This window comes from Electrophorus electricus, chromosome 23 (genome assembly GCF_013358815.1).
Source record: "Electrophorus electricus isolate fEleEle1 chromosome 23, fEleEle1.pri, whole genome shotgun sequence".
In the NCBI taxonomy this organism is placed as follows: domain Eukaryota; kingdom Metazoa; phylum Chordata; class Actinopteri; order Gymnotiformes; family Gymnotidae; genus Electrophorus; species Electrophorus electricus.
This window is the reverse complement of record NC_049557.1, coordinates 7,792,153-7,804,195: the sequence shown is the minus strand read 5'-3', so window position 1 is coordinate 7,804,195 and position 12,043 is coordinate 7,792,153. Positions and strand designations below refer to the sequence as shown.

Sequence of the window (12,043 nt, the reverse complement as noted above, 5' to 3'; positions counted from 1 at the left end):
AATGGCAATGATTTCCACAGCAAAGTGCTGCATGAGTGAAATTCAACAATGAAAGGAGAAATCTAGGAATGATTCCAACCCAATAGCAGTATTGAAATTAGTTTTTTATTTACAGTAGCTTCACCTAGAACACCAAAAACAAACAAACAAAAAAAAACAATCCGACCCGAACTCCCCAGAAAAGTAGAGTGAAGTACACAGGAAAGCCATGTTAAACAGAAAGCTATACAGAGCAAGTGGCAATACTGAAATCACAAAGAAAGGTTGCAGAGATCCTGAGACGTACACTGTCGTCATTTACAGTAACTCTACCATTTTTCCAGTCTAAAAAAGTGGCATGGATGGCAGAATCAGTTCTGGCCAGCCCTCGTCTTTCAAAGGCCACACGTTTAAGCGTAGTGGCACCTCTCTCTTCACTATTTGGCAAGTAACATTGTCAAGCTTGTATACTGTAATTGGTAGTCATTATAAAAGGTTACAAAGAAGGCACGTTTGGTAGTTATTTATAAATAAGCGCTATTTACAATAAAAATAAGTTAGTTTCTATTCAGTGTCATCTTCACATCTTGCATGCCAACTGCTGCTCTTTAAATCACCAGAACCAAGCAACAAAGCTGACCCACCCATCACCCTGATCACCAATCAAACCCGCCCTCACCTATTTAGAAATGTTTACTATGCACTGCCATACAGCACTTCTACTTTTGCTTTGGACATCTACTGCGTCAAAGCAGTAACTGGCCTCGTTCCTTTCAGCTTTCAGCTACATATGAGGCAAAGTACATTACATTTTATCTTTGTGAACACCCCCACCCCTGGCATCGTGCTTTTTCACATACATAGTAATTAGTGCCCCCCCCCAAATGTGATATATACATATATCTATATATATTTTATATCTTTCCTTGAAGCAGCAGTCACTTCTAACCACGCTGATTTGAACACGTACAGATGAAGCCATCTGACCACGTAAACAGCACGTTCTGTCTCATGACTTCTGTACGGCAAAGAAGAAAATTGAACACTACAGCAACACACCGCCACTCAGCAGTATTGTTTTGTTGTTGCTTTGTCATTATGGGTACTGTAGGATTAAATTAACGGAAGGAATGTATTCAGTCTAATTCCCCAACAGCAGTATTTTTTTTCAATTCCAAAAACGCTCTAGTTACTATTACTAGAAATGTGTGACCTACAGATAAGAAACAGTGTAATTTAAAACACATACATGCATACAAATAGAACACACACACACACACACACACACACACACACACACTTGTGCTGCATTGACTTATTATGGCACTTGTGCTTACAATTCATAATTTGACAACTATCTGCAATCTAAAATTGCGAATGTAAGAGCCCAATTAATATTTCTGAAAGCTCAAATGAAAGAGACTGTCCTCTCTACATGTCATAAGCCATGCAACAGCTACGGTTCGTCTGTGCTGCCATAGCACACATGCACATTAGTAAAGCATGATGAGCAGAACCAGAGGAGACAGAGGAAACATTCTATAATAATATAAAAATCGTACACTCATACACACCCAAATACAACATACATATCAGTAGTACCACTGAAGAGTACGTGACAAAGAAAAACAAACAAGAAAACAAAAAACTGTTCAGTGTGCTTAGTAGAAAGCCCCCTCGTATGTGCCGTTTTACCCCACACATTCTGTGATGATACTCAGTTGCCTTAACGGGTAAGATGTCTCATTCTGAGTCCTACTTTTCCCTTTGGTTAAGATGTCCCAAAAGGGCTAAAGTGTCCAGAAGTGGGGGTGTGAAAAACAGGGCAGTGGTGTGGGCTGAGCTCAGCTGGGACACGTGTCCAACCTCAAAGGTCTGTGACTTTGTTCTCCACCAGGGCGGCGACCTGCTGTAGCCGGTAGGCTAACTGCATTTTCTGCCCTGCAGTATCCTCCTCTAGGGCCATGATAATCTGCACGCGCGCACGCACACACACACATACATACATACATACATACACACACACCCACCACTTAGTGCATGAGTAATTATATGCATTAGCAAATGAATCCATCATCATTATGCAGTGGTCTGCTCCGATCACTCTTACTGACCTGATCATAATATTTGTTGATGTACTTATACAACTCATGCAAAGCCACCAAGCTGTTCATCTCTGATGCAAAACTCTGAAAACACACATGAAAAAAAGATTATTCAGATGTTCATGATTAAACAGTTTACTGTGTTTAAAATAAACTTAGAAATGTCTAAGAAATTTATTTCTATATTTAGTGTTATATGTTAAATTTCAAATCATCTTGTATTTTGGATTAGATTAACATCTAAACCATATGGAATGCATTTATTTGGTCATATACACACTTGCGTATAGTGTATATATCCCAGCTTCTTTCTGAGCTGGGGTCAGACATTGTATGGAGGGTTAAGGGCCTTGCTCTAAGGCCCAGTAGTGGCTGCATAGCAGAGCTGCGATTTGAACCCACACCTTCCAATTGATAGCCCAAATTGCTATCTGCTTGGCCAACACTGCCCCTCTAACCTCATTATCTTTATTATCAATGAGATCTTGAGGTTACCGATGGTAAAGCCAGATATGGAGCATTTAAAAAAAATAAAAGTTAGTGAACTCTTGCATCTCACCCCAGACAGCTCGGTAAGCATGGAATTCATCTCCTGGTAGCACCCAGACGCGGCGCTGTGGATATCACTGTAGTACCTGCAGCAGAGACATGGGCATTCATTGCTACACCTGCAGCTCCATCAGGCCATCTACCAGTGACAACTACTACCATTAATTTCGCCTTGTGCCAGGGATATTAACCAGCGGTTCTCACCGTTTAAAAAAAAAGTGTCATGTTGAACAAAAGTGATTATTGTCTCAAATGATCACGCTTTTCACAGCGTCAGTCGCCAGCGTCTCCGCCTGCGGGTGGAGACGTGCTGGTGGATGGGTGGATGATGTGAAGGACTCACCTCTCTACTAGCTGCTTATAACGAGGGATTTCTCTGGCGTACAGAAGCTTATTCACAGGCGAATCCTAAACAGCAAGAGAACACATATGACAGCCCTGCCGGCAACCTCACGGTCGCAGACCCTGCACTGTAGGTAGCGGTGGGTCATGCGCCGCATCCGGTTTTGCCTTGGATTTCTTCCAGGACTCTTCTCAACCTACTCTGGCATGTACTTAATTTTTTCCCCTTGTTTTTGCAAGTAAAATCTAGGTTTCCAAACGGAATTAGCCACATACTAGGACAGCGGATTTGCTTTTGCATCCTAAACATTCCATGTCTTCGTATGAGGTGCTAACTGCAGGAGAGAGCTTATCCACGGTCACCTAGGAGAAATCATCATTTAGGCACCGGTAACATTTTTTCCCTTTTTTATCAGGAGTTTTTTTTCCCCTCTCCAGTGCCCCACTTAAGCCTCCTCCCTTCTGAGTGCACAGAGCCGTGGCTGTCCGCTGGGAGGCCGGGTTTCTGGGTTAATTAACACCGGCCTCGGCGCGAGGGGTTAATCAGCATACTGACCCGGCCCACTTTGTGCTCAGAGGTGGTGCAGGAGTCGATGAAGGTCTGAGCGATGACGGACAGGACGGCATCCACGCTGTCCGTCACCTGCACGTCGAACACGAACTGGGGGTTCTTCAGGATGTTCACCCAGAAACGAAGAGGCAAGCTGAGAAGGGGGATTAAAAGAGGAGGAAAAGCAAGGGCGGTGGAGGGGAGGAGTCAGGGGGAGAAAGACGAAAATAAGATACACTGCTGAAGCTATAAATCATTATTGTTACTACTTAACCAAGATAAAAAAGAAAGATAATACACTTCATTGGATTTTACACTACATCAGCTGCTCATTTCTGCCGGCACCTGTAACACATTCGGTCAGGATTTGAGTAAGGGCTGGTGTGTTAAATGGCACCTGTTAGTTTTCCATATGTGCACCGTTTCTGGGTCGTCGATGCCATGCTTTTCTGCCATGTCGTCCAGGAAGTCGAAGAAGAATCTGACTGCTATGGGGGGCGGGCGCTTGGCGCTCAGGATGGCCACAAAGACGTCGTCCACAAACTTCTGCAGAGTGCCCTGGAGGTAGGCGAAGCGCACACGTTCTGAGCTGAGGCTACAGCAGCACACAGACTGCACACTGCCTGAGGCTTGCTTAGCTAACACAGATGGATGGAGAATTATTCAATTCTGTTTCTGTTTAAAGTAACGATGCTGTGACCGTCTTACTGGTGTGTCTGCACGTGTGTGTGTGTGTGTGTGTGGTTTGGCGAGGTACCTTCATGGAGAGTAGTCTGGTGAGATAAATCTCAGGGATGGCTTTAGCGCGTTCCCTCTCCCTCATGCTGCTCTTCCTGTGTTTGGGAATTTCGGGGTCCTCGCTCGATTTTACCAGGTGCCACAGACGCAGACCCTCCTCCTCCTCGCCCTCTAGCATGGGCGTCTCTGCGGTGACCACGGCAAAACACCACAGAAGGCAAGATGGAGCGAGCGGTCAGTGGAGGCTGGGTGGGGCCAGTCTCTCTGTCTGCCTGCTTCACTACACGTGGGGTGGGGATAGTCTCTCTGGAGGTCAAACTCTGCCCTGTGAGGTCTAATTCCCATCTACCCCCACTGCTGTGCACATCTGTGGTCTCACGGAGATGAGAGTGGTCATTTTGGCTCTACCCCAGCACAAACAGTCAGTTGTTATTCAGGACTGTGAGTCATTGTTGGAGCGGGTGGGAGGTCCTGTGGCTGATTTTGGGATGAGAGCAGAGATGAGCCTGGAGCTGGTGGACTGAAGAGTTGGGTTTGGAGAAACATTGCCCTTGGGCTCTGGCTCTGGCTCTCTCTCTCTCTCTCTCACTCACTCTCTGTCTGTCTCTCTCTCTCTCTCTCTCTCTCTCTCTCTCTCACTCTCACTCTCTCTCTCACTCTCTCTCTCACTCTCTCTCTCACTCTCTCTCTCACTCTCTCTCTCACTCTCTCTCTCACTCTCTCTCTCACTCTCTCTCTCACCCTCACTCTCTCTCTCTCTCTCACCCTCACCCTCACCCTCACTCTCACTCTCACTCTCACTCTCTGTCTGTCTCTCTCTGTCTCTCTCTCTCTCGGTAACATTCAGGTAGTATTTTCTATGATGCATTTCTGTCATTTACAGTATAATTTGTAATGCATCATTACAACTAAGCAATCGTAATGTATAACTCATTGGCTTGTACCATGATGACAAAGAATCCAATCTGCAGTGCATGTTTATTATTTTAAACCATAACTAGGCTAGCCGAGCAGCTAGTTTTTAAGAGACTTTGCTGTTTAACATTTGTTAATTATACTTTAGCGGCGGATAACTGCCGTTTTACCTGCATTAAGCCTTCACCTGTTTCCATAGTTGGTTGTAGGTAGGGGCAGTTAAGTGAATAGAGGAAGCACCCCCCCCCTACACGTCTGCCCTCCACCAGCGTGGACCACTGCAGGTGAGGCACCAGCTTGCTCCTGCACCAGTTCACCTCACTTGGTCTAAGCTACTTAACGGAGACACGTGGTAGGATTTACTCAAAGCTGCACTCTGCTGGGCATCGCCTGCACTTCAGTTCAGACCATACTGAGGGCAATCGGAACAGAGAGGGTCTCAGACCTGGCCGCACGCGTTCCTCTATTAGAGCAGGTGAGGCTTACTTTCTCCAGTCTGGTAGATCTGATTAACACCCGTGATGCCAGAACTCTGGGAGCGAGGAATGAGAGCCACCGTGGCTCCGTCTGGCACCTGGAGACAGAGGAGATCAGACAGAGAGAGAGATCAGACACAATGAGTGAAATCACACAGAGGCAGAGAGATCAGAGAGCCGAGATTTCACAAATAGGAGATCAAATTCTATTTAAATCAAATCAAAGACTCCCATCAGACAAAGACCTGAATGAAAGGTACTGCCTTGCAGAAATGTAAATGTTCTCGTCTTCCATTACCTTTCAAGTGAAGGAAAACGGACACAAACTGAAATGACAAATGTGCTAACACCCATCTCCTCATGTCGTAAACAAGACAGACAATTGGATGCAACGTCCAATGATTTTATTATAATGCCCATAATGTAGCTGGGCAGGCACTCGCTGCTATGCACAGGAAATGGAACCCTTTTTATTTATTTTTTTTTGCATTTCTGACAAAAACAAATGAGCAGTAAAACCCGTAATTACATGCTAGAGCATGGAAAGTCGGGAGCACTTGAAGGCAGCATTAGCGCTCCGGCAGGTGAGGTGTGACTCACCTTGTAGTGCTGCAAAGTGTTGAGCCTCTTCCAGTGACCCTGCACGATGGCTGTGACATCATCATCGGACAGGGTCAGGTGACCCGCCTGCCCTGATCTCCACTCTGTGAAAGCAAACGTGGGCGAAAATAATAACCTACATTACAGCGAGCAAAACTGCGAGCATATGGGCACCACTACATTTACGGAGTAAGGCTCCGAAGCTGAGGTGCAGAATCGCCCAATTAAACTCCATAATGAGGATAAACGTTTAGGGTTCGGATCCCTAGACATAGATTAAATCTCGGCTTGGGCGAAATTGCAGGGCCAATGACAAATCACCTTTGGAGGTTTCTTTTATGTTGGGCTTCAGCTCTAATTGGGTCTGAGTTTCTGCTTTGAGAATTCATGCAACACATAATGCCAGTGAAAGAGCTTTTCTGTGGCGTTGACGGCGCTTTACTGGGGTTGGACAGGGCAGCGGCGGGTTTCTGTACCGAGGTCCAGCGAGTCCGCTGAGGGCCTCTGGGAAAACGGAGCTCCTTTGTAGATCTGGTCCAGGATCTTGTCCTTCACCTGCGTGATGGTGTCTGTGTCCAGAACCTTAACCGGACACGGCTGGACCTCCACTCCACTCTTAACCAGTACGGTCAGAGTCTGAGAAAATAACACAGCACCAAACACACAGGAGAGTGAGGGGCCGTCTCACGGAGACGGAGAGGGGGTGAAGGAAGAGAGCAACAAAAGGAGAAAAAACACCAAAGAGAAACAGAAGAAGAGTGCCAACGTTGTCTAATATCTCTGTGGCCCAGACTTTCTCAAACAAACAGCGAGTCGCTGGGGATTTTTACAAGGGGGGGGGGGGGGGGTAATGGGTGAGCAGCGGCTGTTATCTTGTGTGTTCCTTATGACGCAGTACTCTGGCTCAGACAGTGGTAGTGTCTACAGCTAGTCAAAGCAAATCCAGTTTTAATGAGAAGGACACAGCAATGCCACCATCAGGCCAACAACATGGGAATGTGCAAACACTAGCACTAGTGTAAAGAGTGAGAGCGAGAGAGGTAGCTCTCACCACAGAGCAGTACTCTATGTCCTCTCGGAGCAGGTGGCTGTCGTTAAGGGTGCGTTTGGCTTTACCAGTCACAGCGTCAACAGGGCCTTTATCCACCTGGTACTTTATGGCCCTGAACAGCATGTACAGTGGCTCACCTGCCATTTCCTACACACACACACACACACACACACACACACACACACACACACAGGAATAAGTACATAAAAAGCAGTGTCCATATTTATCACACTAAATCTGGTACTTGTGTCTTGTTTTCACAGTGTTGGAGCACTTTGGGTCAGCGGTGCGCCGCACTAGTCAAGGACCTGAAGACCCCGGCGCACTGCCGTACCTTCAGGAAAGAGTAGAGGCAGATGGACATCCAGTTTGTGAGCATCTTCTCCACCACCGTCTCCGTCCTGCACAAACCCACAGGAAGAAAATGCCCCATCATGTTAAACTCAGCTGTGACCAAATTATAATAACCATTCCTCCAAGTCAACCAACCAATCGATCCATCTGTCTGAGGAGTCCGACCCAGGGCAGAGGTCGCCGTGGGGTCGTGGGCCGTACCTGCGCAGCATCAGCTTGGGGTTCTTGACCACGTACTGCTGCACCAGGTCCCCAAGCAGGCTCTTCATGACGTCGGTGAAGTACTGCAGCTTATCGTGAAGCGTCATGGTGAGCAGGGACGCCACGTAGCCCCGGTCTCGCTGAGAGAAGTTCTGCTGCTCCTCCAGCGTGTGGATGAACTGCAGACGCAACGGCAACAATCACGAAGCCTTTTAGCCGTTTTCTCCGCTTTCTGCATTTCCATATTCATTCTCAAGGCATGATCGTCGACGCGAGGCAAATCCGCCTGCCTCATAATGAGTTTATCGCACGACAGCCGTTAAAATTTGGTGCTTTTACACGGAGCCCTTCACGCCGCTGCGTTCCCAGCTTAGTCTACGACTTTTAGAGGACTTTAAGGATTGAGAAAACACAGGCAATGGCGTCTGGACTGCGTGGTTCTGCTGAGAGCTTGGCTCGCTCCGGCCACGAGCGGACGCGCTTATTTGGCAGCACAGCGGCAGCGCTTTCACCGCGGCAACTCCTGCCAAAATCCCACGAGCATCATGTCATAAAGAAAATGAAACCCCACATTCACACAAACACCTTCACCGAAAGTCATCCACCGAATTCAAAATGGTGCGTAAATACTTAAAAATGTATGAATAACTGTCAGCTTCATCATCAATAAGTCAGCGAGAGGGAGGGCCGAGTTCTCTATGCAAGGCAAACAAAACCATGAGCCTCTACTGCAGGCACCGCTTCTCTTTCAGCGGGACATGAATGGGGGGAGACGCTTTTGGCTGCCGTTTGTTCTCTAAGGCAATCTAATAGGTCCAAGCATACACGCCGAGAAGCAAGGTGAGAAATGACCCACTAAACCAGCAAATTATGACCTAGCCTTAAAAACAACCCTCTACAGAGCACTACAGTACTTCGAGCAGTGCTTCTTCTGGCCAAACCCAATCTTAATAACCAAACAACAGGATATGATCAACAGCAACGACACTCAGAGTCAGCTGGTAATTTAGTCAGAGATGCAAAAAGCTTGCCAACACTATCTTTAAGATGATTGCAACGTATGGGTTTTTTTGGATGCTTGCCTGAATGTCCAGTGTATTACCCATATAGAGTAACTAGCCACATCCACATGTATTTAAATTGATGGTTACTATAATCCACGTGCTGACTTGCTGATCAAACGCACCCCGGCGGCTGCTTTGCATTCTGCCTTTTCTTTGTTTTTTTTGTCAGTATTTGCCAGTTCCGACTCTCTAGCCAAATCTCGGCACAACAGCTACCAGTCTGGGTGTGTGAGAGCTGGCACACACTGGCACACGCTGGTACTCGCATCCACCGTCACACGTGTAGCTCGAACATTTTGCTGAGCTGTTAAAGCAATGTTCTAAGACAGATAAGCATAACAGGTGAGCACCAGGTGCAGAGTTCTGTGTATGGGACCTAATGGGCGCCTGTGATTGGCCAGCGCTGCACTGGATCGCCATGGAGGGTGGAACTAAGCCTTCCTCGACAGCCAATGATAGTGCTGCTTCTGTACGCTTCTGCCGAGGAGTGGCTGTGGTGTTAAATTCAGGTTCCAGCAATAGGACAGACCCATAACCAGACTTCCAGTCCGTGGACCTGCTTGGGTTCATAGTGTCAAAGGGAGGGTGTGTTTGACTAACGCGTGTGAGGAAGAGTCTGTTGTTCAGCAGGTTGTTGAGCTGTGCCAGGCCCTGCTCCACCGTCTGTCGGCGAGACTCTGGCAGGTCCAGGTTCTGGCTCAGTGGTGCCCCTCTCTGTCCAGGGAAGAAAATGCGCTCTGCGTACGTGCGGTAGTCCAGGAAGGGTATGCCTGGACCACCAACATCGCTACTCAAGTCCATCATCTCAGTCATGAGGTCTGCGTTCAAAAAGAAAAGACTGAGCTCGGCACGCAAGAAGCCGTCAGTCGGGCAACGCCTGATAAATGCATTAAACCCAGTGTCGCCTGTGTGCGTGCGCTCGGAACACACCTGTGAACTCCTTCCGGCACTGATCTCCAACGTTAATTTCCAGAGTTTCCAGCTGAACCAGAACCTTCTTGTAGTCTCTCATTGCCTGCTTACTCTTCCTCCTACACACGGAGTACTTAAAATCATCACCGCCATCGTCACTATCATCATCATCATATTAGGCTAGTTAGTAACACACACACACACACACACACACACACACACACACACACACACACACACACACACACACACACACACACACCATACAAGGTGGAAACAAACACAGGTAGGTACGAACATGGACGAGTAGCTGCAGTGGTTAAGACGTTAGACGAACACACCTGGTCAGCCAGCTCTGGAGAGGATTGCGTGAACATGTATGGATACGGGGAGATGTTCCCGTACCTGTACATGAGGATGACGACGAGGACGATGAGGACGACCACAGCGGCGCTGGCCGCCAGCCCCACCTGTGCCTCCAGGGGCACGGGGGAGTGCGTACCACTGTCATACTGCACCGAGCCCAGGTTAAACTCCAGCCCACCCATTTGCACCTGAGAGATATGCGCGCGCGCGCACACACACACACACACACACACACACACACACACACACACACACACGTACGTTTAATTTCAAGTAATTGCATCAGCAACCATCTACACAAACACAGTCTACATGGTTTAGAATTAAAAGTATGCAACATGTATATGAGGAGTGAGAAGGAGGGGTCGTGTAAGTAAGGTGAGATCGGGGTGGGTGTCTGGGCCGTAACCAGGTGGGTGTGTCCCTCCGCATTCACCTTCAGGATGGGGAGCGCTGTGTGGTCTACACCATGTGGCTGCTCTTCGGGGGGCTCACAGTAGAGGTGGGTGTCATCTAGGGTCTTCACATCACACTCCTGATCTCCCAGGTGAGCCACCACCTCGTCCCTGCTCATGGCCAGGGTCAGACCTTTCCCCTGCAAAAGAAACAGGTCAGACCTTACACTCAAACTAACACTCTAAAAGGCGCGCACACATCGGACGCTGCACTCTGACCCTCAGTACAAAGTGAGTCGAGGGGACCAACACTCCTGAAATTCCAAGACACGTCTCGAGAACATCTATAAGAATTTTATGGTCAATGGTATGAAATTAGTCTTGACAGCTATTTAAAAATAGAAAGCCAGTAATTTGCTTAAAGACAATGATTCCCCCAGTGAATGGCAGATTTGAAACGGTGGGTGTAATTACTAACAGAGTCACTTCCAACTCTCCTATTTTTCAGGAGAGGCTTCACACAGCTGAAATTTTCAGCGTTTTAGGAGATGCACCCGACATGAGCGAGGTGTTTACTGTGGGCAAAAATCAACAGCTGCCCGGACCACAACTACATAAACATCAGCTTGAGGACCCTGAGCTGTAGAGCGCGTACGGCGAGCTCCAACACTTGCACTCTCCTGTCCTGCACACTCTTCCAGCTCCCCAGTGCAAGACGCATGTGCCCTAATCATACAGTCTGATCACAACACGAGCATCGAAGTTCACAATGTTTCGTTTATACCACAGACATCATTTTTTATTTATGATTAAAGTAAAATACTGATCTGTGCACATTTAAAATCCCCCCTCTCCCTCAAACTAAGAGGGTGAGAATTGGGAGGACTGGGATATTTCTTTGAATATTTCATATGAACTGTAGGAAATCTGGAGTGTTATTTTCAACTAAAAGTGGGTTTGTGCTTCTTCTGTACAAAGTACTTCTTCTGTGGTGTCAGGTAAAGAAACAAAGCGCACAGTGAATTGGCCTGGATTGGGAGACTGTGCTACCGATATAGTTATGTATCCGTCTGCATAACAACCCATCAGCGGGTCAATCAAACCAAAGCTTCTCTATGGTTAGCTCCCTTTAATTATGGCGTGCTAAAAGTTGAAAGTGGTTGTTAAATATTAAACGTGCACGACAAGAAAGCTCTATAGACGGTGCTACTACTGAAAAGGTGTTACTACAAACCCGTCTATTCACTACAAAGTAGTCGATTTTTAATGTGTACGGATAATGGGCTTTTAGAAGCACAATTACACAAGTTAGTCTAATGGAATTATTCCCATCCATTTGTTCGACGAGGCCCACCTCCACAGCCAGGACTCCCCCCGGTTTGAAGCGGATGGGAGAGTTTTGGTCCTCCCGGTTCAGTGGGTACAACTCCGGGTCCGGGTGGTACA

The 12,043-nt window shown here is 47.3% G+C and overlaps 1 protein-coding gene across 4 annotated transcripts in view; it reads right to left on the bottom strand.

Moving 5' to 3' along the window:
• Positions 1 to 995: 995 nt before the first annotated feature.
• The window catches only part of plxnb3 (plexin B3), a 50,760-nt gene continuing 39,712 nt past the window's right edge, over positions 996 to 12,043 (bottom strand). For all 4 annotated transcript variants that reach the window (XM_035521880.1, XM_035521881.1, XM_035521878.1 and 1 more), the window contains exons 18-35: positions 11,952 to 12,043; positions 10,639 to 10,797; positions 10,242 to 10,390; positions 9,855 to 9,955; positions 9,525 to 9,742; positions 7,861 to 8,039; positions 7,640 to 7,706; positions 7,306 to 7,452; positions 6,731 to 6,890; positions 6,255 to 6,358; positions 5,665 to 5,752; positions 4,283 to 4,449; positions 3,923 to 4,083; positions 3,532 to 3,679; positions 2,977 to 3,041; positions 2,644 to 2,719; positions 2,094 to 2,168; positions 996 to 1,951 (exon numbers count right to left, since the gene is read on the bottom strand). The exon at positions 11,952 to 12,043 is cut by the window's right edge and continues 145 nt beyond it. In XM_035521880.1, coding sequence (XP_035377773.1) covers positions 1,847 to 1,951; positions 2,094 to 2,168; positions 2,644 to 2,719; positions 2,977 to 3,041; positions 3,532 to 3,679; positions 3,923 to 4,083; positions 4,283 to 4,449; positions 5,665 to 5,752; positions 6,255 to 6,358; positions 6,731 to 6,890; positions 7,306 to 7,452; positions 7,640 to 7,706; positions 7,861 to 8,039; positions 9,525 to 9,742; positions 9,855 to 9,955; positions 10,242 to 10,390; positions 10,639 to 10,797; positions 11,952 to 12,043 — 2,261 coding nt within the window. In that variant the 3' untranslated portion in view covers positions 996 to 1,846. The remainder of the gene's footprint in view (positions 1,952 to 2,093; positions 2,169 to 2,643; positions 2,720 to 2,976; positions 3,042 to 3,531; positions 3,680 to 3,922; positions 4,084 to 4,282; positions 4,450 to 5,664; positions 5,753 to 6,254; positions 6,359 to 6,730; positions 6,891 to 7,305; positions 7,453 to 7,639; positions 7,707 to 7,860; positions 8,040 to 9,524; positions 9,743 to 9,854; positions 9,956 to 10,241; positions 10,391 to 10,638; positions 10,798 to 11,951) is intronic.